This window comes from Nycticebus coucang, chromosome 4, assembly GCF_027406575.1.
Source record: "Nycticebus coucang isolate mNycCou1 chromosome 4, mNycCou1.pri, whole genome shotgun sequence".
NCBI lineage: Eukaryota > Metazoa > Chordata > Mammalia > Primates > Lorisidae > Nycticebus > Nycticebus coucang.
Window position 1 is genome coordinate 70,976,060 of NC_069783.1, and position 24,970 is coordinate 71,001,029.

General features: G+C 38.4%; 1 protein-coding gene across 1 annotated transcript in view; it reads right to left on the reverse strand.

The window, feature by feature from the left end:
* EXOC6B (exocyst complex component 6B) overlaps positions 1–24,970 on the reverse strand; it is a 782,024-nt gene that overhangs the window by 184,334 nt on the left and 572,720 nt on the right. The window contains exon 20 of the mRNA XM_053587825.1: positions 619–692. Coding sequence (XP_053443800.1) covers positions 619–692 — 74 coding nt within the window. The remainder of the gene's footprint in view (positions 1–618; positions 693–24,970) is intronic.

Genomic DNA, 24,970 nt, shown 5'->3' on the forward strand with positions numbered 1-24,970 from the left:
GTGTGCCCAAGTACCTGATTTCACCATGTTACTTTAATAGGGTTAGCATGACTGGTAGGGCCTTTGCTAAACACCTTCAAAAACAACCACTTAGTCACTCATGGCTGACCACATTCTACGAAGGAGGAGATGGGAAGACTTAAGGCAGCAGGAAAAAGTCAACAAACCAAATCAACATTCTAGAATGTAAAATGTTTCATTTTTCTTAAAAGCTGCTGGCCACATTATCTGCAAATAAAAGTTCTCTGAGCAGGCAGTCTCTGCATCAGTGCACCTGCTTAGCATTGGTTTGCTGAGTTATCTTTTTGCTGGGTCTGCAGAAGCCAACTATAGCACAATGGGTCACATCACTTGAGGGTCACTTGAGTCCCTCTACTCTCTGGATCCCTCCTCCCACCCCCTGTCTTCCCTTCTACCCACAAAACCTTTAACTCCACCATAGCTAAGGATCCCAGATAGCTAAATAAAAGAGGTGGCCTCAAACACAGGAAAAAACCTTAGGTCTCCAGTGTGAATCGCCAATGCCAATCCCCCTTCCCTCCCCTTTTCCTTAAGACCTGATGGTCTTCAGTCACACATCTTAAAAGAAAAACAAAAAACAAAAACACAAAGACTTACTTGTCTCAAGTCGATGAAGGCCAACTGCAGCGTGTCCTCCTGGAACCCAGGCACCGGGCCGGATCTGGCAAACTCTGTGGGAAAGAAAAGAGGATAAAAAGCGCCTTTAACTAACCATGGACAGGGAGATTGGCAGACGGATGACAGGGAAGACAAGAGAGGCTGGGGGAGAGGAGGACCAAGCTTCTAAGGAGTCATGTCTCTCTCCCTTCAGCTTCTTTGTTTGCCCTTCAAAATTCGTGTCATCAAAACACCATTAATTCCAGCATCCTGACAGCAAGGAAACTGTACTAATTCGACCTGAAATTTATTCCCATGAGCTGCGCTGGGCTTCAGAGTATTTGTTTTGTGAATGGACAAACAACTTGCAAAGGAGGAGGGAGTGGGGGAGAGAAAAAAGTTTTTCCTCTCAACACAATAAAATCTTCAGCTGTGAAACTCTTTTCAGTTCCGAAAGCTATTTATATTTTAGATCGCTGAAGGAATTTTCTAATTTCACGCTTGTCACCTCATTCTCCAAGCATTTATCAAAAAATATTCCCTGCCACATCATTAATTATTCCCTCACTGATTATTTGTACTATCATATTGAGTGCATTATTGCCCCCTCTACACACAAACATACAGACACGCGTGTTCATGCGCGTGCACACACACACATACACCTATAGCAGCAGAGGCTGCACCAATCCAGTCCTGGCTCTTGAGCCAAGAAGTATTTGCAGATATGAAAAGGCCCATCTGAATTAATCTCATTGCAAAACTTAGAGAACATTTTCACATGTCTGTCCTTCTAGTGTACATTCTTTGTCCTTGACTTCTATTCCTATTCCACTCTGAAACATTTTTTCTTTTCCTCTCTACCGCAATTTAGTGTTAGGTCAAAGTTACTGCACGAATGCTATTTGCAATTTACAGTGGTGTCTTGGGTCCATGCTTGGTTTATGACTTTGGTTTCTACAATGTTAAGAAGATACTGCACAGGGCTATAGGGACAAAAACTAGTAACAGTTAAGAATGTCAAGTTTTATTGTCCCTGAGCCCTGCTTATTACGAAATCAAAAGATCTTAAGTTCCCTATACACATACACAGAGCAAATTCAAAAGCTAGATAGTTTTGTTTATTTATTTTTTAATTTTTTCTTTTCAAAAGCTAGATAGTTACTATGTCTTCAATTTTCTAGGAGAAGCCGATGTCCAATCTACTATTTACCTCAAAAACAACTCAAATCTGTTCAAAGCAAATATGAAAAAAAGAGTTTTCATTTCAATTATATTTTTTCCAGGACTATATTTAGGAAATTATAGAGAGTTGGTATTATATTTTTCTCTTGAAATTAAATAAAATTCATGAAGATATTTGCATATATATCTAGAAAATTATTTCCAATAAGCTAGTAGCTAGATAGACTCAAATGACAATTTGTGAACAATGATAGGAACTTCTGGTCTTTAAAAATATTTTCCACCTGAGGGCTTCTTAGACACAACAGGGTTTTATAAAAGCCTTGCCCCACTTTTAGAAATAATGCCAACAACTTAGATTGTAAGGATTATAGGAACAGTATGTGAAATGAAATTTAATTAATTTCTTAAACTAATTAAAATATAGGGCCAATGTATTAATAACATACAAAATTCTTATTGTAGACATTTCAAATAAAAAAGACTCATAAATGGAAAGAGATAAACTATATGGCATGATTAGCAGTACTAAAGTTTCGAATTGCTTTGAGAAGAACTTTCAAATGCCATTTATAAATTCTTGCACATGAAGCCCAAGTGATAAAAGTTTTAAAAGAGTAAAATTCTAAAACTGTACAAATACTTGATGAAGGTCATGTTAATACTCCAGAAAGCTTGCTATATACTCCCTCTCTCATATCTATAATAGCCATTATGTGTGATAATCTCGTATACAGGAGCTATTCGAGTCAAATGCACAATTTGCCCATACTGTGCTCCTATTAATAGCAGTTCTTTGAATTATAGCTACAGCCACTCTTTCACAGCCCTGATCGTTAGGTGGTCAGCTTAAATATGCTTCCTACGCTTAATGGTTTCTTCCATGTTTAGTAGATTATCACTATCCATATTGCATGGCTCAAGTCTATGCTGAGTCATTTGAAGCATTTGAAGCCTTCTTTGTCAGTAAGAACCCTAGTAAGTAAAAATGCAGCAACTATCAACATATTCTGCTGTCCTATATATGTCCAACTCAACAGAATTATCCTGTGATACATATTTGAAAGCTTGGGAGCTGGCAACACATTGTGCATTTCTTTATTGGGTGTGATCCTTGGGGCTAATAGATGAAGCTGATGAAACAAACCATTTAGGAATGTGGATGTGATGCATATTTAGTTCTCAGAGTCACTTTATAGACCTCATTTGTATGACACACTGAATCTTCCAGGTTCCCAAAGGATATGATGTCCTTAGATTTGCTTTCCCTTTTTATAAATCAGGGAATCAAAAAATGACAATCACATTAAGTATAACACAGTGAAGAGACTAATTTTCATGTTCAGCTTATGAAACTAAGTATTGTAAATTCAAATTCATATTTGTGTTTTCTGTCATTGTTTTATGTATATCATTTTTGTTTTCCCATGTAGACGGTAAACTCTTTATGGATTACTATAAGATTACTGCTCAAAACCTAACAAGTATTTAAAATAGCAGATGCTTAATAAATATTGTGTTTTTAATTAAGTAAGTTGCACAAATAGCAAGATTCATTAACCACATACACTCTTCACTGTCTAAAATAAATCTCTGGATTTCAATAGATAAAAGAGTTCTTAATTTTAGTATCAATGAGCAGGCTTTAGGAATTCATGAGCTCCCTAAAATTATAAATTATATGCACAATGATTAAGGGATCGTCTTTGGGGTCATAAAAATCAGAGTTTAAGCCTCAGTTCTTCACTTACTAGCTCAGGTGCTTGCACAAATTACTTAATCTCTTTCAGTACTTTTATCTCAAAAATGAGGAAAATAACAGAGCATTTTTATAGTGCTGCTATAAGGATTAAATGAAATAACACATGCAAAGCAGTTGGCAGAATGCCCAGCATATCATAATTGATTATCATTATAATTAGTTTTTGTGTAAATATGCATTTCTTTGTAGAGATGGTTTATAACTTTCACTGAATTCTCAGAGGGCTCGTGACTCAAAAAAAGTTTAAAACCACTGCTATATATTAAGGACAAAATATTAGAATAAATTTAGCTATCTTTCAGTGACAAGTCAGTAAGTTGGCAGGGCAAATTTATTTATAGACAAATATTTAATTGTTTCATTTATAGGAAGTTACTAGTGTGTTGGGCATAGAACAGTAATTTTCATTAGTATTATCAAACAATTTAATAAATGTGTAAAATAGCTCTCCTGTAACTTTGTGAGTCAATAAACCCTTATAAACATGACTGTCCTCTTGGGAGTCAACTTTTTAAATATATGAAAAATGGTAATAGCATGAGAAAATAGGAAAAGAAAAAATGAGAACTTGTATATATTCTTATTTTGACTATATAAAATATAGTATGCCTGATATTACAACAATCACACCATTATGTTATAAGGTTATAAAAATTTTTTTATTCTTTGTATATTATAAACTTTAAAAATAAATTCAAATCACTTGTACAACTGAGAAAAGAAAACTGAAGAACACACACACAGACATTAGTGGTATGCTGATGTAGCAGTATCTTGTCTAGTGATAAGAGATATAACTTATTCAAGAGACGGCATTATTCTTCTTAGTAAAGTATCTCAAGAATGGGAAAAAAAGTATCCAATGTATTTAGCACTACTATGAAATAAGTATATAATCACCCACACATTCATAGGAATGGTAAAACATAACTATAGTTCAGAAAGAAGGAGGGAAGAGGCAGGAAAGGGGAGGAGGGGGGGAGGCTGGGAGAAGGGAGGGTATTTGCAGGGATCCAACCTAATGTGCATAATGCAATGATACATTTCTAAACTACTAAGAATAGAATATAATTTTTTTTTTTTTTTTGCAGTTTTGGGCGGGGGCAGGATTTGAACCTGCCACCTCCGGTATATGGGGCTGGCGCCCTACTCCTTTGAGCCACAGGTGCCACCCAGAATATGAATGTTTTTACCACAACAAATAAGTAAGCAAGGAGATGGCTATGTTAATCAGTTAGATATAAGCATTCCACATTGTATATCAAATCAGCACATTGTACCCTAAAAATGCATTAATGTACACAGTTATGATTTAATAAAGAATTAAAAAAAAAAGAGACAGCATTATAGGCAACTGGGATAGGTCTGCACAATCAAATTCTCAGATGCTGCTTGACAGAGAAACAGGAGGAAAATCACACATGAGAGAAGGGTGAGAGGCTCCCAGTTGCATGTAATATGCTGATACACCCACAAACTGATTATAGATACATTTTCCTTTAAAGTCATGAATAAAAACCGTTATAGACTTGTCTTTGATTCTAGGATCTATAATAGGTATTAAATCTCTAAGTTATGGAAACTAGCACCAAGTTTTCAAGGAATAAGTAAGGAAATCAAGGTGCTTCTTCCATTAACATAGAACCATACTTTACCTTTGACCAAGTCTTGTTACTTGGGGACTGAATCAAAGTTCCAGAGAGGCTGACAAGGTGGCTCCCTCTTGGAAAACTTGTTCAGCTTAGAGTCTCTAACCAACCAGCACCAACTCATTCTCCAGAAAGCTTGGCTTTCCCCTGTAGCTCTACCCTGCCCTTGTCCAGACATGCATGGGGGACTCACAGAGTCTAAGCTGGTATCAGGGCCTGACTCCAAGATCCAATTTGCAAAGGTGCAAAATCTTTCAATGAGGAAATTGCCAGGTCATTGAAGTTTATGAAGGAAATATTAATATTTTATTAAAAATGATTAAAATGCCGATAGTCCTAGCTACTTGGGAGACTAAGGCAGGATTGCCTGAGCCCAGGAGTTTGAAGTTACAGTTAGCTATAATCATGCCACTATACTCCAGCCTGTGTGACAGAATGAGACCCTGTCTCAAAGAAAAAAAATTGAAAGAAATGGGCGGTGCCTATGGCTCAGTCGGTAGGGCGCCGGCCCCATATACCGAGGGTGGTGGATTCAAACCTGGCCCAGGCCAAACTGCAGCCAAAAAATAGCCGGGCGTTGTGGCGGGTGCCTGTAGTCCCAGCTACTCGGGAGGCTGAGGCAAGAGAATCACTTAAGCCCAGGAGTTGGAGGTTGCTGTGAGCTGTGTGAGGCCACGGCACTCTACCAAGGGCCATAAAGTGAGACTCTGTCTCTACAAAAAAAAAAAAAAAAAAATGGTCCAAGAAAAGTATGGCCACCCAGAGTTTTACTTGCAATATTTCACAGAACACTGGGAGAGCTGAAGTATTCCATCTTTTTAAAATTGGTATTTTATTATAAGAAACAAGGGCTAGTGGCAAGTAAACTCCTTAAGAAGAGTCTTTCTAAGAATGGATTTGATTTACTCTGGGAAGATAAATAAAGAGACAGAAAGAGTTGGAGTAGATGAATCTTTAAGGTCAATATTCAGTTATATGTTAAATTTGCATTCCCTGGAACTTCAAAATGGCATAATCAAATAAATGTGCCCTCTTCTTTTTTGGTTTATTTGAGAACTGGAGTTTTTAAAACTTGAAATCTAAAATGCATGTGAATATTTTTTTAAAAAAAAAGAAAAAATGTCTATTCAGGTCCTTTCCTATGGTTTTATATTAGGTTGTTTTCCTACTATTGAGTTGTTAGTTTCTTGTATGTTTTGGATATTAACCCCTCATAAGGCATATGGTTTTTAAATATTTTCTCTCTTACTATAGAGCTTGCCATTTTATTTTATTGATAATTTTATTTGCTGTTTAAAACCCATTTATTTTGAAAGGGTTTCACTTGTTTATGGTTGATTTTCTTGCTTGTGTTTTTGGTGTCATATCCAAAACAATCATTGCCAAGAACAACATCAAAAGACTTTTTTTGGGCGGCGCCTGTGGCTCATTTGGTAAGGTGCCGGCCCCATATACCGAGGGTGGTGGGTTCAAACCCGGCCCCGGCCGAACTGCAACAAAAAAGTAGCCAGGCGTTGTGGCGGGCACCTGTAGTCCCAGCTACTTGGGAGGGTGAGGCAAGAGAATGGCTTGAGCCCAGGAATTGGAGGTTGCTGTGAGCTGTGTGAGGCCACGGCACTCTACCAAGGGCCATAGGGTGAGACTCTGTCTCTACAAAAAAAAAAAAAAAATTGAAAGAAGATGTACACAAAAATGAAACAAGTATCTAATGTATTCGATACTAATATGAAGCCAGTAGATGAACTAATATATACCCACACAAGAGAAAAACTCAATTTAATTCAAGTTGGAGGAGTTGGGAGGAGGGAAAGAAGAGAGGGGAGGAGGCAGGGAAGAGACGGGAGGAGGGAGGAGGATTGGTGAACTCTCTCCTAATAGGCACAATGTAAGGGTATATGGCATACCTCCTGGATGAAGGGTGTAACTACAATAGGAGTGTTACCTAACAAACATAAATGTTGCAACCTAATCATCTGTATTTAATCTGAAATTAAAAAAAAAAAAAGATGTACAGGGCTGCACCTGTGGCTCAATGGAGTAGGGCGCCCACCCCATATGCTGCAGGTGGCGGGTTCAAACCCAGCCCTGGCCAAAAACTATAAAAAAAAAAAAAAAAAAAAAAAAGATGTACAAAGTTATAGGAAAGAACAAAGGTACAAGAAGAGAATGAAAATCATTAGAAAATCACTACTACAATTACTTTACCTGCAAATATCCAACAACCCTTCATATTTTCATGCAAACACAAAATCTATGAAATGTGATAATCATTTTGCACACTTCTAATAATCTTTCGTTATAACTAAATAAAGTTATACCAAAGGCAAAAAAGGAAGGATTGAACTAATTTCAAAAATGCTTTCTAGACTTCTTGAAGGCTGATCTTAAAATTAAGAAACTCTGTCACTTGGAGAAAGACAAAAAAATTAACTTTAGGGGCAGTACCTGTGGTTCAAGGAGTAGGGCACCAGCCCCATATACCAGTGGTGCAGGGGTTTGAACCCGGCCCTGGCCAAAAACTACAATAATAATAATAATAATAATAAATAAAATAAAATAAATTAACTTTAATTACCTGGTATGTTCACACATAGCTAAAGAAAAAAATATGTAAAAGATCACAGAATAATAAATTAGAATAAAATGGTATAATCAGAGTTAGAAGGGGCTTTGAGAAGTCAAAATGACTGTATTAGTCTACAATTTATACATCTATAGAGAAGGCTTGGGAGTTTATTCAAAAGCAGGCTGTTAGAAACAATAAAATTAATTTTTCTGAATCTTTGCAAAATGTCCATAAAACAAAAATGGTTTTCAAAGGAAGATGAACAACAAGGTAAAATATATTTCAGAAAAGTAAAACAAGTACACTGCCAAATAGATAAAATAGCAATTTTGAAAGGAAAACATAATTTGTTCAAATAAGAAGTAGGCAAAAAGATGAAAAGACAATCTACAAAGTGTTACTGAGAGGTCCTCAGATGACATCAGTATACTATTGCTCTCAGTGAACTTCCAGCTCAGACAATAGATAAGCCAGCAAAACCTATTCTTACTGAATGTATTAGTGATTCAGTTTAAGCCAAAATGCCATATAAGCAGGAGAACTCAGTACCATAAAGGCTAAAATATACTGGGTATTTTTTTCCATCTTAAGATCATGTCAGGTCATGTGTGTTTTTTGTGGGAATGAAAAAAATAAGAGCTGTTGTTGGTGTATTAATATAATGGTTTCCTGGTATCCAGCTCCCTGGAGCAACAGACAAAGGGTGTGCTAGACTACGAAGTGTGGCTCTGGGGAAGCCAAAACCTTCTTGCATCACTTCACAGTGGCTCTCCTAAGCTAATTACAGAAAGGAGTTGATGGACTCCATAGGGAATCCACTCCAGGCCCTGCTGGTCAGAGAAAGGTTGGCTAACATAATGAAGTAAAAATGAGGGAGAACAATGTCAAGGAGACATGGGGAAGAGTAAAAAGGGAAAGCTCCTGGGAGATTCAACTGACTATGCTAGTATAAGCATGCTTGGATGAAAATGTGATGATAAAAATTAACTACCATTAATTACTTAGAGTATGACTATGATGTAAATTATTTGCTTTTACATTTTAACTGTTAAGATGTAACTCATTAGATCTACCACCTCAACAAGAGGAGATGGCTAAGGACATTGTGCCTATAGTTTAACAATGCTGTAGTATACACTTAAAAATTTGTGAAAAGGGTAGATCTCATGAATGCATTCTTATCACAATAAAAATAAACAAAAGAAAAATAGTAGAAAGTCACAACCTTATAGAAAATATCCATAATACATGCCTGACAAAGGACTTGTATCCGGAACATATAATGGAATTATTACAATTCAATAGTAATCATTAAAAAACAATTGAAGATAGAAAAAGAGCAGATACTTCACAATGGAAGATAGGTAAAAATATAATAAGCATGTAACAAGTGTTCTATGTTGGAGTAAAGGCAGCAAGATGATGGAATAGGAGGACTTCCACGTTTATCCCCATATAGCAACAATTTTTCAGTCATTCATAGAAAAAGTGCTTTTTGTGAAAACACTGTGAAATCCTGGGGAAACTCAAGATTAAGAAAGAAATGGTTGAAAGGGCCTAACTATGTTTAGGTGGAAGATTTGCCAACTCTTTCTAGACCTGGGAAAATCCCCTATACCCTGTGGATGTGGCCATAGCCCCATTTGGCATTGGATGGTCCTGCTACCAAAACTATTCAGAAATGAACTGGTAGGTGTCATTCCCACATATGCGTTGGGTGGCATGATTGCTGACTTTGGTCTCAGCTGTGGATTCTGAAATAACACTGAGAATAACTCCAGGCCATCTTAGCTGTGGTCTGAGAGCAGCCCTGCCACAGAGAAATTCAGGGAGTGACACGCAGTCTAAGGTTTTAGGGCAAGAATGCTGTAAGGCCTTGAAACTTGACTTTAGGCCCTCTCAAGTGCCTTCTGAGAGTGTCTTTCCTACAAAGAGACACATCTGTGTCTCCCAGAAGTAGGCCTGCAGATCTTGATCTTGCCAGTGAACCCTGAAGCAGCCCTATGACTCAATTCTAAGCCCTCTCAGTCACAGTCAGGGGTAAGTACTGTCTGTGACAGTGACCATCCAGTTACCTAGCAATAGCCCTCCCAGTGAACTGCAGGAACACAAACTCATCAGTGCACCTATTAAGAGATCTTCTATCTGTGGACCCTGAAACGAACCCTATCCCTCTCCACCCTTATAAAACAAGGTTCTGGAGGCATTTGAGACTACCTAAGAATCAGATTTATACCTGCTAGAGACCATAGTCAGTCTTGCCTACTCTGGATACCCCTATGAAACCAGCAGCAATCATGTAACCAGCTCTAACCCTACTTAACTACTAACCTCAGGGAAATCTCATCAGCAAGTGGACCTACTCAGGTTGGATATTTTTGTTCCCTCCAAAATTCATGTTGAAACTTAATCTCCAACGAACAGTATTGGGAGGTGTGGCTACTGGGAGGTGATTGAGTCATGAGGAAACTGCTTCATGATTATACTTATAAAAGGGTTTGATAAAGGGCATTCATCCTTTCTTGTCTTTCCATCTTCTACCAGATGAAGACGTGATGTTCCTATCCTGCAGTGGATGTAGCATAATGGTGCCATCTTTTAAGCAGAGAGCAGACCTTACCAGACAACTAAACCTGCTGGTGCCTTGATCTTAGCATCTGGAGATTTCCCAACCTCCAGAACTGTGAGAAATAAATTTGTGTTGTTTATAAATTACCTAGTCTGAGGTATTGTGTTATAGTAGCACAATCCAATTAAAACAGAACCCAAAAAAGAGAAGGCCTGTATCTGCTTAGATAAGTCTGTGAAAACTGAAAAAGATGTCTTGTTCACTCTTGCAAATACCTAGACACCAATGCAAGGCCAAATAGATAATAAACAAATAAACAAAATAAGTAAACATTAAACCATCAAATGAAACTATTAATAATAAGCTTCCAGGAACTAACTCCAAAGAAATGAAGAACATTTAATTGCCTGCAAAGGAATTTGAAATAATCATCTTGAATAAGCTCAAGGACACAGACAACTGTGTTAGAAGGCTAAGTAAATGTAATTAGATAAACAATGCATGCACAAAAAAATAAATTTAATAAACAGAAACCATTAAAGAGATCCAAACAGAAATGACAAAGTTGAAAAATACAATGACAAATAAAAAATTCAATAGAGAGCTCCAATTGTAGACTTGAGCATGCAGAAGACAGAATTAATAAACTCGAGGACAGGTCATTTAAAATTAGCTAATTAGAGAAATAAAAATAAACAATAATCAAAAAATTGTAAAGAAAATATAAGGTATTTGTGGGACACAATCAAATATATGAACATATGAATGATAAAACTCCCAGGAAATGGAGGAACAAAAAGGAACAGAAAACTTATTTGAAACAAGAGAAAAGGGCCTTGTCAAATAAAAGAAAACTCCTCTAAGCTACCAATGGACTTTTCATTAGAAATCTTGCAAGCCAGGAGGGAATAGGATGATATATTCCAATTGGTGAAATGAAAGAAAAAACAAACAAACAAACAAACAAAAAAACTCTGCTAACCAAGAATACTGTAACAAATAAAGTCATCCTTCAAAAGTGAAGAAGAGATAAAGATATCTCCAAATAAAACCTGAAGGAAATCATTTCCACAAGAATTGCCTTACAAAAAATGCTAAAGGGAGGTTTTAAAGTTGAAAAAAATAATAGTAACTAACAAATATTAAACCACTGGTAAATGTAAACACAGAGTCTAATTTAGAATACTGTAAGACTATAATGGTGAGTAAATCACTTTTAATTCTATTATTAAGTTAAAAATTAAAATATCTATAGATCTTATAATTTGTTCATGGATTTGTGATTATAAAAGATGTAAACTATGACATCAATAGCATAAAATGGAAGGTTGAGGTTAAGTTGTTACCGGCTTAAAATAGAATGTTATAAGAACAAAATATCTTATGTAAACCCTGTGGTCACCTTAAGAAACAAACACTAGTAGATACAAAGAAGATAATTACCATGTACCATTGAATAAAAAATTCAAATCACACAGGAAGAAAGTAAACAATAACACTCAAAATAAGCACTAAACTCCAAATAAAATGGCAATAGGAAATCCTCACAAATCAAGAATTACTTTCAATGTAAATAAATTAAATTCTTCAATCAAAAGATAGAGCGTGGCCAAAGGAATAAAAATTAAGACCTAACAATATGCTGCCTAAAAGAGACTCACTTTAGCTTTAAGGACACATACAGACTGAAAGTAAAAGTATAGAAAAAGGCAGGTAACTATATGACAATAAAGGGATCAATTCACCAACAGGATATAACATTTATAAATATATATGTTAATATATATAACACTTATAAACATATACATGTCAGGCAAATGTTAATAGAGTTGAAAGAAAAATAGATAACACAATAATAGCAAGGGACTTCAATACCACACTCTCAAAAATGGATAAATCATTCAGATAGAAAAGGAATAAGGAAACAGCAGACTTGAACAACACTATACACCAAATGAACCTACCACATATAGACAGAACATTCTATCCAACAGTAGCAGAATATACATTCTTCTCAAGTGTAGAGAGAACATTTTCCAGGAAAAATCACATGTTCAGTCACAAAAAAAGACTTAAGAAATTTAAGATAATTGTAATCATATCAAGTATCTTTTCTGACCATGATGGTATATAAAATTATATATTAATAGTAAATTCTGAAAATTCACAAATGTATGAAATTAAGCAACACGCTCCTGAGCAAACAATGGGACAAATAAGAAATCAAAGGGGGCAGGAGACAAGATGGCTGACTGAAGCCAGTTTTCCACAGAGGCTCCCGTCCAGAAGGAGAGTTAAAGGATAAAAATTCAGCAAGTAACCTGGTGGATTTGAGCTGCACTAAGAGAGAAGGTTGTAGAACGCACGTCAACCCCGCTGAGGCAAGCTGCGACCACAAGGATACAAACAAAAGGTACAAAATCCATCACCAAGCGGACGGGAGTCCCCTCCCCCATGGGAATGGCTCAGAGTGCCCCACAAACAACCGGGCAGAGTTCAAAGGTCCTTCCACTACACTCCACGGGAGAGACCCCCTAAAAACTGGACCTACCTCTCCTACTAGGGTGCCACGGCGTCCTCCTGCCAGGCATAAAACTGTATAAACTGTATATAGTCTCTACCTGGAATTCTGAGCTCCTAGCGCTCCCCTTCGCTCACACTGGGGTCTGGAGGCCAGTCCTGGTCGGTCGGAGACGGGACTGCACCAGAGTGGCGGTTCCCTGAGGCACAGTGAGATAGCCGTCTTTTGGTGACAATACGGCCAGGCATAAAACTGTGTGGAGCTCTGTGTGTTCTCTGCCCGCAGCCCCAGGCTCCCAGCGCTCCCCGCGCTCCCCTCTGCTGTCACTCCGAGGTCTGTCCCCCAGGGGTCCGGACTCTTGGGTGATTGTTCGAGGGGTGTGGACAGTGCTGGGCTGCAGCCTGTTGGTGCAGACTCTGGGGTGCGGGAACGGAGAGAGGACGGTTGGCCGGAGGGGAGCTACACCGGAGCGGCCGTTGCCTGAGCCATGGGGCAGCAGCCCTCTTTTGCTAGCAATATGGCTCACTACAGAATATTGTGAAGCCGCACCCCCTGTCTCCCTGGGCAACCAGAGACTCTGAGTTTGCCTGAGGCAACTCCAGCTTGCAAACCAGGGAAACTCCCAGGGTGGGGCTGACCCAGAGGTCCGCTTTACTAAACCTAAGACACACCTGGCCCTCAGGGGATCGTCAGCCTATAGACAATACAAGAGCAAAGACAAGCTGATTTGGAGCTCAATTCAGCTTCTCTTCTGCAGGGGAACTACAGAGTTGTTCTATTCTGTTCTGTCGGTAACATTAATCAGGGGCGAGACTGGACCTGAGTGAAAACCCCTCAACCTTCATCAAGTGCCCGAGGTTGTCAGGCCTCACCTCCTCCTGCTGGAGAGAGGCAGAGCGCAGCGGCCTGGCAGACTTCCTTGTGATTCAGGCAGGTACAAACTCTTGGAGTACCGATTCACTACAGGCAACTGGGTCAGCCAACTGCAGGGCTATCAGTGACGGGATGTGAAGTGGTGCAAGGTGGGGAAGGAGGCAGCAACCTTCCCAGACTGATTTATTGGCTGGGTGGCTTCTCCTGACTCCATGCAGCACTGGAGCAAGCCACACCAGAGTAGTCACCAGACCCCTGTGATCCAGTTCCCAGAGACCTCTTAAACTCTCTCACCTGAGACAGGTGCAGACTGAGACAATTGATTTGGACCTTTTTGAACTGAACCAATCACCTGAGGACAAATCAGGTGGTGCCCTGGGTGCACGGTGAAGGTTTGATTTTTCTTCTCCAATTGTTTGCTGGTGGGGGGCGGGGTGATTTAATTGCTGATATTTCTCCACAGCTGAGACTTCAATCCAAAGTATCTGTTTCACTAGGGTGGAACAGAAACCAGCTGAAAACAAGACAGAACCACTTAGCCCCACCACACCAGACAGGGCCCCAGTTTCTCAGGCCACAACACTGTACGGGCCCTCGACAAAGCTCCAGGGGAAAAAATCAGAGGGAGTAAAACAACCATGGGGCGGAATCGCGGAAAAACTCTGGTAATATGAATAACCAGAATAGATCAACCCCCCCAAGGAAAGATATGGCAGATGCAATTGAAGATCCCATTCATAAACAACTGGCTGAGATGTCAGAAATCGAATTCAGAATTTGGATTGCAGACAAGATTAACAAAGTGGAATTAGGAATTCGAGGAGAAATTCAAAAGCCGTCTCAAGAATTTAACGAATTTAAAGACAAAACCACCAAAGACTTAGACACACTGAAGCAAGAATTTGCAGCCCTCAAAGATATAAAAAATACAGTAGAATCCCTCAGCAACAGAATGGAGCAAGTAGAAGAAAGGATTTCTGACATCGAAGATAAAACATTTGAACGCTCCCAAACTCTCAAAGAGGAAGAGAAATGGAGAGCAAAAACAGATCACTCACTCCGAGAGCTCTGGGATAATTCAAAGAAGGCGAATATCCAAATCATAGGGGTTCCAGAAACAGATGAAGTGGCCTCGCTGGGCACAGAGGCCCTTCTACATGAAATTATGAAAGAGAATTTTCCAGACATGCCTAGAGATTCTGAAATTCAGATAGCAAACAGCTTCAGAACCCCAGCACGACTCAACCCCAATAAGACATCCCCCAGGCATATCATAATTAACTTCACTAAAGTTAATATGAAGGAAAAAATCCTCAAAGTTGCCAGGAGAAAGAAAACCATTACCTTCAAAGGGAAGAATATTAGAATGACTGCAGATCTCTCTGATGAAACTTTTCAAGCCAGAAGAGGGTGGTCACCGACTTTTAATCTCCTAAAGCAAAATAACTTTCAACCCCAGATCTTGTATCCAGCTAAACTGAGTTTCATTTATGATGGAGAAATTAAATACTTTAATGACATTCATATGTTGAAGAAATTTGCCATAACAAAACCATTCAGGATATTCAGGATATTCTCAGACCTATCTTCCATAATGACCAACCCAATCCTATACCACAAAAGTAAACTCACTCAGAAACTTCGGATCAAACTCCAATTTCCGCACTGGCGAAAGGATTAAAAATGCCCACTGGACTTTTGAAAAACTCAATACCCAAAACTTCACCACACTTATCAATATTCTCCATTAATGTGAACGGCTTAAACTGTCCTCTAAAGAGGCATAGGTTAGCTGATTGGATACAAAAACTCAGGCCAGATATTTGTTGCATACAAGAGTCACATCTTAACTTAAAAGACAAATACAGACTCAGGGTGAAAGGATAGTCGTCCATATTTCAGGCAAATGGTAATCAGAAAAAAGCAGGTGTTGCGATTTTATTTGCAGATACAATAGGCTTTAAACCAACAAAAGTAAGGAAGGACAAGAATGGTCACTTCTTATTTGTTAAGGGTAATACTCAATATGATGAGATCTCAATTATTAATATCTATGCACCCAACCGGAATGCACCTCAATTTATAAGAGAAACTCTAACAGACATGAGCAACTTGGTTTCCTCCAGCTCCATAATCGTCAGAGATTTCAACACTCCTCTGGCAGTGTTGGATTGGTCCTCCAACAAGAAGCTGAGCAGAGAAATCTTAGATTTAAACTTAACCATCCAACATTTGGATTTAGCAGACATCTACAGAATATTTCATCCCAACAAAACTGAATACACATACTTCTCATCAGCCCATGGAACTTACTCCAAAATCGATCACGTCTTAGGTCACAAGTCTAACCTTAGTAAATTTAAAGGAACAGAAATTATTCCATGCATCTTCTCGGACCACCATGGAATAAAACTTGAGCTGAGTAACAACAGGAATCTGCATACTCATACAAAAACATGGAAATTAAATAATCTTATGCTGAATGATACCTGGGGCAGAGATGAGATTAAGAAAGAAATCACCAATTTTTTGGAACAAAACAACAATGAAGACACGAACTATCAGAACCTCTGGGACACCGCAAAAGCAGTTCTAAGAGGGAAATTTATTGCACTACAAGCCTTCCTCAAGAGAACAGAAAGAGAGGAAGTTAACAACTTAATGGGACATCTCAAGCAACTGGAAAAGGAAGAACATTCCAACCCCAAACCCAGTAGAAGAAAAGAAATAACCAAAATTAGAGCAGAACTAAATGAAATTGAAAACAAAAGAATAATACAACAGATCAATAAATCAAAAAGCTGGTTTTTTGAAAAGGTCAATAAAATAGATAAACCTTTGGCCAACCTAATCAGGAAAAAAAGAGTAAAATGTCTAATCTCATCAATCAGAAACAACAAAGATGAAATAACAACAGACTCCTCAGAAATCAAAAAAATCCTTAATGAATATTACAAGAAACTTTATTCTCAGAAATATGAAAATCTGATGGAAATTGACCAATACTTGGAAGCACATCACCTTCCAAGACTTAGCCAGAATCAAGTGGAAATGTTGAACAAGCCCATATCAAGTTCGGAAATAGCATCAACCATACAAAACCTCCCTAAAAAAAAAAGCCCGGGACCAGATGGTTTCACGTCTGAATTCTACCAAACCTTTAAAGAGGAATTAGTACCTATATTACTCAACCTGTTCCAAAAGGTAGAAAAAGAAGGAAGACTACCCAACACGTTCTATGAAGCAAACATCACCCTGATCCCCAAACCAGGAGAAGACCCAACAAGAAAAGAAAATTACAGACCAATATCACTAATGAATATAGATGCAAAAATATTCAACAAGATCCTAACAAACAGAATCCAGCAACACATCAAACAAATTATACATCATGACCAAGTCGGTTTTATCCCAGGATCTCAAGGCTGGTTCAATATACGTAAATCTATAAATGTAATCCAGCACATAAACAAATTAAAAAACAAAGACCATATGATTCTCTCATTCGATGCAGAAAAAGCTTTTGATAATATCCAGCATCCCTTCATGATCAGAACACTCAAGAAAATCGGTATAGAAGGGACATTTCTTAAACTGATAGAGGCCATCTACAGCAAACCCACAGCCAATATCATATTGAATGGAGCTAAACTGGAATCATTCCCACTCAGATCAGGAACCAGACAAGGCTGCCCATTGTCTCCATTGCTTTTTAACATTGTAATGTAAGTTTTAGCCACTGCAATTAGGGAAGAAAAGGCGATCAAGGGTATCCATACAGAGTCAGAAGAGATCAAACTTTCGCTCTTCGCGGATGATATGATAGTATATCTGGAAAACACTAGGGACTCTACTACAAAACTTTTAGAAGTGATCAAGGAATACAGCAGCGTCTCAGGTTACAAAATCAACATTCATAAATGGGTAGCCTTTATATATACCAACAACAGTCAAGTTGAAAAAACAGTTAAGGACTCTATCCCATTCACAGTAGTGCCAGAAAAGATGAAATATTTGGGAATTTATCTAACAAAAGACGTGAAAGATCTCTATAAAGAGAACTATGAAACTCTAAGAAAAGAAATAGCTGAAAATATTAACAAATGGAAAAACATACCATGCTCATGGCTGGGAAGAATCAATATTGTTAAAATGTCTATACTGCCCAAAGCAATGTATAATTTCAATGCAATCCCTATTAAAGCTCCACTGTCATACTTTAAAGATCTTGAAAAAATAATACTTCGTTTTATATGGAATGAGAAAAAACCTCGAATAGCCAAGACATTACTCAGAAATAAAAACAAAGCAGGAGGAATTACGCTACCAGACCTCAGACTATACTACAAATCAACAGTGATCAAAACAGCATGGTATTGGCACAAAAACAGACAAGTAGATGTCTGGAACAGAATAGAGAACCAAGAGATGAATCCAGCTACTTACCGTTATTTAATATTTGACAAGCCAATTAAAAACATTCAGTGGGGAAAAGATTCCCTATTTGACAAATGGTGCTGGGTGAACTGGCTGGCAACCTGTAGAAGACTGAAAGTGGACCCACACCTTTCACCATTAACTAAGATAGACTCTCACTGGTTCAAAGATTTGAACTTAAGACATGAAACTATAAAAATACTAGAAGCAAGTGCAGGGAAAATCCTAAAAGAAATCGGGCTGGGCGAGTATTTTATGAGGAGGACCCCCCGGGCAATTGAAGCAGCTTCAAAAATACACTACTGGGACTTGATCAAACTAAAAAGCTTCTGCACAGCCAAGAACACAGTAAGTAAAGCAAGCAAACAGCCCTCAGAGTGGGAGAAGATATTTGCAGGTTATGTCTCTGACAAAGGTTTAATAACCAGAATCCACAGAGAACTCATACGCATTAGCAAGAATAGAACAAGGGATCCCATTGCAGGCTGGGCAAGGGACTTGAAGAGAAACTTCTCTGAAGAAGACAGGCGCGCGGCCTTCAGACATATGAGAAAATGTTCATCATCTTTAATCATCAGAGAAATGCAAATCAAAACTACTTTGAGATACCATCTAACTCCAGTGAGACTAGCCTATATCACAAAATCCCAAGACCAGAGATGTTGACGCGGATGTGGAGAAAAGGGAACACTTTTGCACTGCTGGTGGGAATGCAAATTAATACATTACTTTTGGAAAGAGATATGGAGAACAATGAGAGATGTAAAAATAGATCTGCCATTCAATCCCGTAATTCCTCTACTGGGCATATACCCAGAAGACCAAAAAGCACATCATAACAAAGATATTTGTACCAGAATGTTTATTGCAGCTCAATTCATAATTGCTAAGTCATGGAAGAAGCCCAAGTGCCCATCGATCCATGAATGGATTAATAAATTGTGGTACATGTACACCATGGAATATTATGCAGCCTTAAAGAAAGATGGAGACTTTACCTCTTTCATGTTTACATGGATGGAGCTGGAACATATTCTTCTTAGTAAAGTATCTCAAGAATGGAAGAAAAAGTACCCAATGTACTCAGACCTACTATGAAACTAATTTAGGGTTTGCACATGAAAGCTATAACGCAGTTACAACCTAAGAATAGGGGGAAGGGGGAAAGGGAGGGGAGGGAGGGGGGAGGTGGGTAGAGGGAAGGGGATTGGTGGGATTACACCAGTGGTGCATCTTACAAGGGTATATGTGAAACTTGGTAAACAGTCTGCAAAGCTAGTGAATGATGCCCCATGATCATATCAATGTACACAGCTATGATTTAATAAAAAAAAAAAAAGAAATCAAAGGGGAGATAAAAAATTATCTTGAGATAAAAACAGAATGTAAACTAAAAAACAAAACTTTTGAGATGCACGGAGGGAGGTTTATAACAATAAACAACTATATTAAGAAAATGAAGAGTTCTAAAACAAAAAACTACACATATCAAGTAACTAAAAAACAAAACAAAACAAATTAAGCCCAAAATTAGGAGAAGAAATAATGATGATCAGAGCAGAAATAAATTAAACACAGACTATAAAAACAACAGAAAAGATTAATAAAATTGAGAGTTGAATTTGTTTGACTAGATGAAGAATAAGTGACAAAGTCTTTAGCTATACCAAAAATAAAAAAGAGGCTCAAATAAGTAAAATTATAAATAAAAAAGGAAACATTACAAAAGATACCACAGAAACACAAGGGATTAAAAGAGACTACTATGAACAATTACATGCCAAAAATATTAATAACTTAGAAAATGGACAAATACCAAGAAATATGAACGTACCAAGATTGAACTGTGAAGAAATAGAAAATCTTAACAGACCAATAACAAGTAAGGTAACAAGTACTGAACACAAACACATTTTACAATGTGAGCATTAACTTCATACCAAAGCCAGATATGACACTACCAGAAAAGATAATTCTAGACCAACAGCTCTGATGAATATAACTGCAAAATTTTTCAAGAAAATACTAGAAAACCAAATTGAATGGCACAAAAGAAGGATTATATGACCCAAGCTAGTGGAATTTATTCTTGGGATACAGAAATGGTGATTCCATACATGCAAATCAATAAATGTGATTCTCCATATTAACAGAATGAAGGACAAAAACCATGATTATTTTAATAGATGCAGAAAAGGCATTTGACAAAATTTACCATCTTTACATGATAAAAACTCAACAAAGTTGGTATACAAAGAATGTAATATCTCAACACAATAAGAGCCATTTATGAAGAACCCATAGCTCTGTGGTTCTTAACCCTTGGGCCACAGACTGGTACCAGTCCATTGCTTGTTAGGAACCAGGCTGCACAGCAGGAGGTGAGTGGTGGTTGAGCAAGCAAAGCTTCACCTGTATTTATAGCTGCTCCTCATTGCTTGTATCACAGCCTGAGCTCTGCTTCCTGTCTGATAAGTGGTGACATTAGATTCTTACAGGAGTATAAACCCTACTGTATATGAGAAGGATCTAGGTTGTGTGCTCCTCATGAGAATCTAATGCTTTATGATCTGAAGGAGAGAGGTAATGTGTTTGAATCATTCCAAACCATCCCTCCTGGTGCATGGAAAAATATTGTCTTCCATGCAACTGGTGCCTAAAAGATTGGGGACCACTGCCATAGATAATGGTGAAAAGCTAAAAATCTTTTCTGCTAAGATTAGGAACAATAAAAAGGTTCCCACTCTTGCCACTTCTATTCAGTAAAGTTCTAGGCCACTGTCTTACACCATACACAAAAACTAACACAAAATGGATTACAGACTTAAACAAAAGATCTGAAACTGTAAAACATCTAGAAGATAATAAAGGGGAAAAAAAGTCTTTTTTTTTTTTTTGTTTTGTTTTGTTTTTGTAGAGACAGAGTTTCACTTTATGGCCCTCGGTAGAGTGCCATGGCATCACACAGCTCACAGCAACCTCCAACTCCTGGGCTTAAGCAATTCTCTTGCCTCAACCTCCTGAGTAGCTGGGACTACAGACGCCCGCCACAACACCCAGCTATTTTTTTGTTGCAGTTCAGCCGGGGCCGGGTTTGAACCCAGCACCCTCGGTATACGGGGCCGGCACATTACCGACTGAGACACAGGCGCCGCTCAAAAAAAGTCTTTTGATGTTGTTCTTGGCAATGATTGTTTTGGATATGACACCAAAAACACAAGCAAGAAAATCAACCATAAACAAGTGGAACCCTTTCAAAATAAATGGGTTTTAAACAGCAAATAAAATTATCAATAAAATAAAATGGCAAGCTCTATAGTAAGAGAGAAAATATTTAAAAACCATATGCCTTATGAGGGGTTAATATCCAAAACATACAAGAAACTAACAACTCAATAGTAGGAAAACAACCTAATATAAAACCATAGGAAAGGACCTGAATAGACATTTTTTCTTTTTTTTTTTTTCAAAAAAAAGAACATATAAATGCTATATGAGAACATGCTCAAAATCACAAATTATCAAAAAATGCGAATCAAAACCACAATAGGATAATCACCTCACGATTTGTTGGAATGGCTATTATAAAAAATACCAGAGATAGGAGGCGGAGCAAGATGGCAGCCGAGTAACAGCTTCCTTGCATCTGGGCACCGTGAGTCTGGGGAGATAGGACTCCAGGCATCTCTGGCTGGTGGGATCTGCCTATCATCACCCCTGAGAGGATACAGGGAGTCAGCGAGAGACTTCTGGACCCCAAGAGGAGGACTAAAACAGTGGAAAACCGGCAAGTGGTCACGTGTGTTCAATCCGTCTAAACCCGCTTGCAACTGTAAGTTCAGTAGCAGCGAAACTGCAAACCAGAAAGGCCTTACCTGTGAACTGTTTTGGTGTCTTTGGACTTGGCACTCAGCTGAACTGCCTTGGGGAGAGCCTGAGCGGGAGTGCGGCAACTTTGGCCTTTGTCTAGGGCCCCAGTCTGAGCTGCTGAGCCAAACGGAGCTAATAGTGTTTGGCTCTGGGTCACAGGCAGCCATTGTGAGCGATCTGCCCCGGCAAGCTCCGCCCTCAGGGTAGCAGAGCTAGAACTGGGTGGGAGCTGGTAACCCAGCGACCAAGTAGCCTAAGGGCAGGGTCTGAGCCGCCTTGCAGCCCTAACCCTCGGGGGCAGAGGGAGACCAGTTTTGGCACACAGTGTAAATGGATAGCCACTTCAGCAGTGATTCCAGTGACAAGCACTTCCCTGGGAAAGCTTCTGCTCAGCAAGTGAACAAGCTCAAAGTGCCTTTTAAGTGGGCTGAAGAGAGATTTAGGGTGTCTACCTGCTGGGGTTTGAGAAACTAGCAGCCTCCAGTCGTATCAGAACTGTGATTAACATCTCATACCCCAGAAGACCACGTGTTGCCCAGACAATATTCAATAACATATACATACTGCTTTGTTTTTGGTTGTTTTTTGTTTATTTTGATGTTGTTGATTGTTGTTTTGTTTTTTAAGTTCAACCTTTTCCATACAGATCCTTTTTCTTTCTCAATTTTTCCAGTTTAATTATAATTTCCCATTGCTGCCTATTTCAATAATTAGAACTTCATTTTTGTTAGTGTTTCTACCGCTATTATTTGGTTTTTCCAGGCAATTTTATCCTGTAAAGTTTTCTGTTTGCTTGTTTTGGTTTGATTTATAGCATTTTTGTCTTTCCTCTCTACTTGGTGGAGGTGGGGTACTGTGTCTGATCAGGTTAGCAAAGAGCTGCTGACCTCAAGGGAACCACCCAACTGGGCACCCCCAGAAGGTGGTTTTTTTTCTAAGGTTGTATCATAGTACCCTACTGTACACCTATATTGCTCTGTATCCCTCTTTCTGTGCCTCTCTTCTTTTTATCAATATTCCTTTTACCCAGCCCCTCTCCTTTCTCTATTTTTCTTTTTTTTTTTCTTATCACTCGGTCCTCCTTTCTTTCATCCCTTTTTTACTCTTCAACCTTCTCACCCTTCAGGTCCTGTAACCCTTAGTCCACAGGCACGAGAACTTAAAGAGCAAGAGGAAGTGAAAGGAAAATTAGGGCAAGGAAACAGATAAAAGAAATCACTCATGAGGAAGAATCAGTAGAAAACTCCAGGCAACATGAAGAACCAGTCCAGAACAAATCCGCCAAGGGAACATGAAGTAGCTACTGCAGAGGATTCCACATATACAGAAATGTTAGGAATGACAGAAAGGGAATTTAGAATACACATGTTGAAAACAATGAAAGAAATGATGGAAACAATGAAGGAAACTGCTAATAAAGTGGAAAATAACCAATAGGAAATTCAAAAACAGATCAAATAAGAGATGAACGATATGAAGAATATAAAAAGGATATAGCAGAGCTGAAGGAAATGAAACAGTCAATCAGGGAACTTAAAGATGCAATGGAAAGTATCAGCAACAGGTTAGACCATGCAGAAGAAAGAATTTCAGAGGTAGAAGACAAAGTTTTTGAGATAACTCAGATAGTAAAAGAGGCAGAAAAGAAAAGAGAGAAAGCAGAACGTTCACTGTAAGAATTATGGGACTTTATGAAGCGTTCCAACATACGAGTTATAGGAATTCCAGAAGGGGAAGAAGAATGCCCCAGGGGAATGGAAGCCATACTAGAGAATATTATAAAAGAAAATTTCCCAAATATCACCAAAGATTCTGACACACTGCTTTCACAGGGCTATCGGACCCCAGGTCACCTCAACTCTAACCGAGCTTCTCCAAGACACATTGTGATGAACCTGTCCAAAGTCAAGACAAAAGAAAAGATTCTGCAAGCTGCCAGGAGTAAGCGCCAGTTGACCCACAGGGGCAAATCCATCAGAGTGACCGCAGACTTCTCTAAAGAAACTTTCCAACCAAGGAGACAATGGTCATCTACCTTTAATCTACTTAAACAGAACAATTTCCAGCACAGAATTCTGTACCCTGCTAAGCTAAGCTTCAAAATTGACGGAGAAATCAAATCATTTACGGATATACAAACATTGAGGAAATTCGCCACAACAAGACCAGCTCTACAGGAAATACTTCAACCTGTTCTGCACACTGACCACCACAATGGATCAGCAGCAAAGTAAGAACTCAGAAATTAAAGGACAGAACCTAACCTCCACACTGATGCAAAAGATAAAACTAAGCAATGGACTCTCACAAAATAAGACGAATAGAATACTACCACACTTATCAATTATCTCAATAAATGTTAATGGCTTGAATTCCCCACTGAAGAGACATAGATTGGTCGACTGGATTAAAAAACACAAGCCATCCATTTTCTGTCTGCAAGAAACACACCTGGCTTCAAAAGACAAATTAAAGCTCCGAGTCAAGGGTTGGAAGACAATTTTTCAGGCAAATAGAATTCAGAAGAAAAGAGGAGTTGCAATCTTATTTTCAGATACATGTGGATTTAAAGCAACTAAAGTCAAAAAAGACAAAGATGGTCACTTTATATTGGTCAAGGGAAAAATACAACAAGAAGACATTTCAATTGTAAATATCTATGCACCCAATTTAAATGCTCCCAGATTCTTGAAACAGACCTTACTCAGTCTGAGCAATATGATATCTGATAATACCATAATAACAGGGGACCTTAACACTCCTCTTACAGAGCTGGACCTTTAGATCCTCTAAACAGAAATTAAACAAGGATATAAGAGACTTAAATGAGACCCTAGAACAACTGTGCTTGATAGACACATATAGAACACTCCATCCCAAAGATAAAGAATATACATTCTTCTCATCACCCCATGGAACA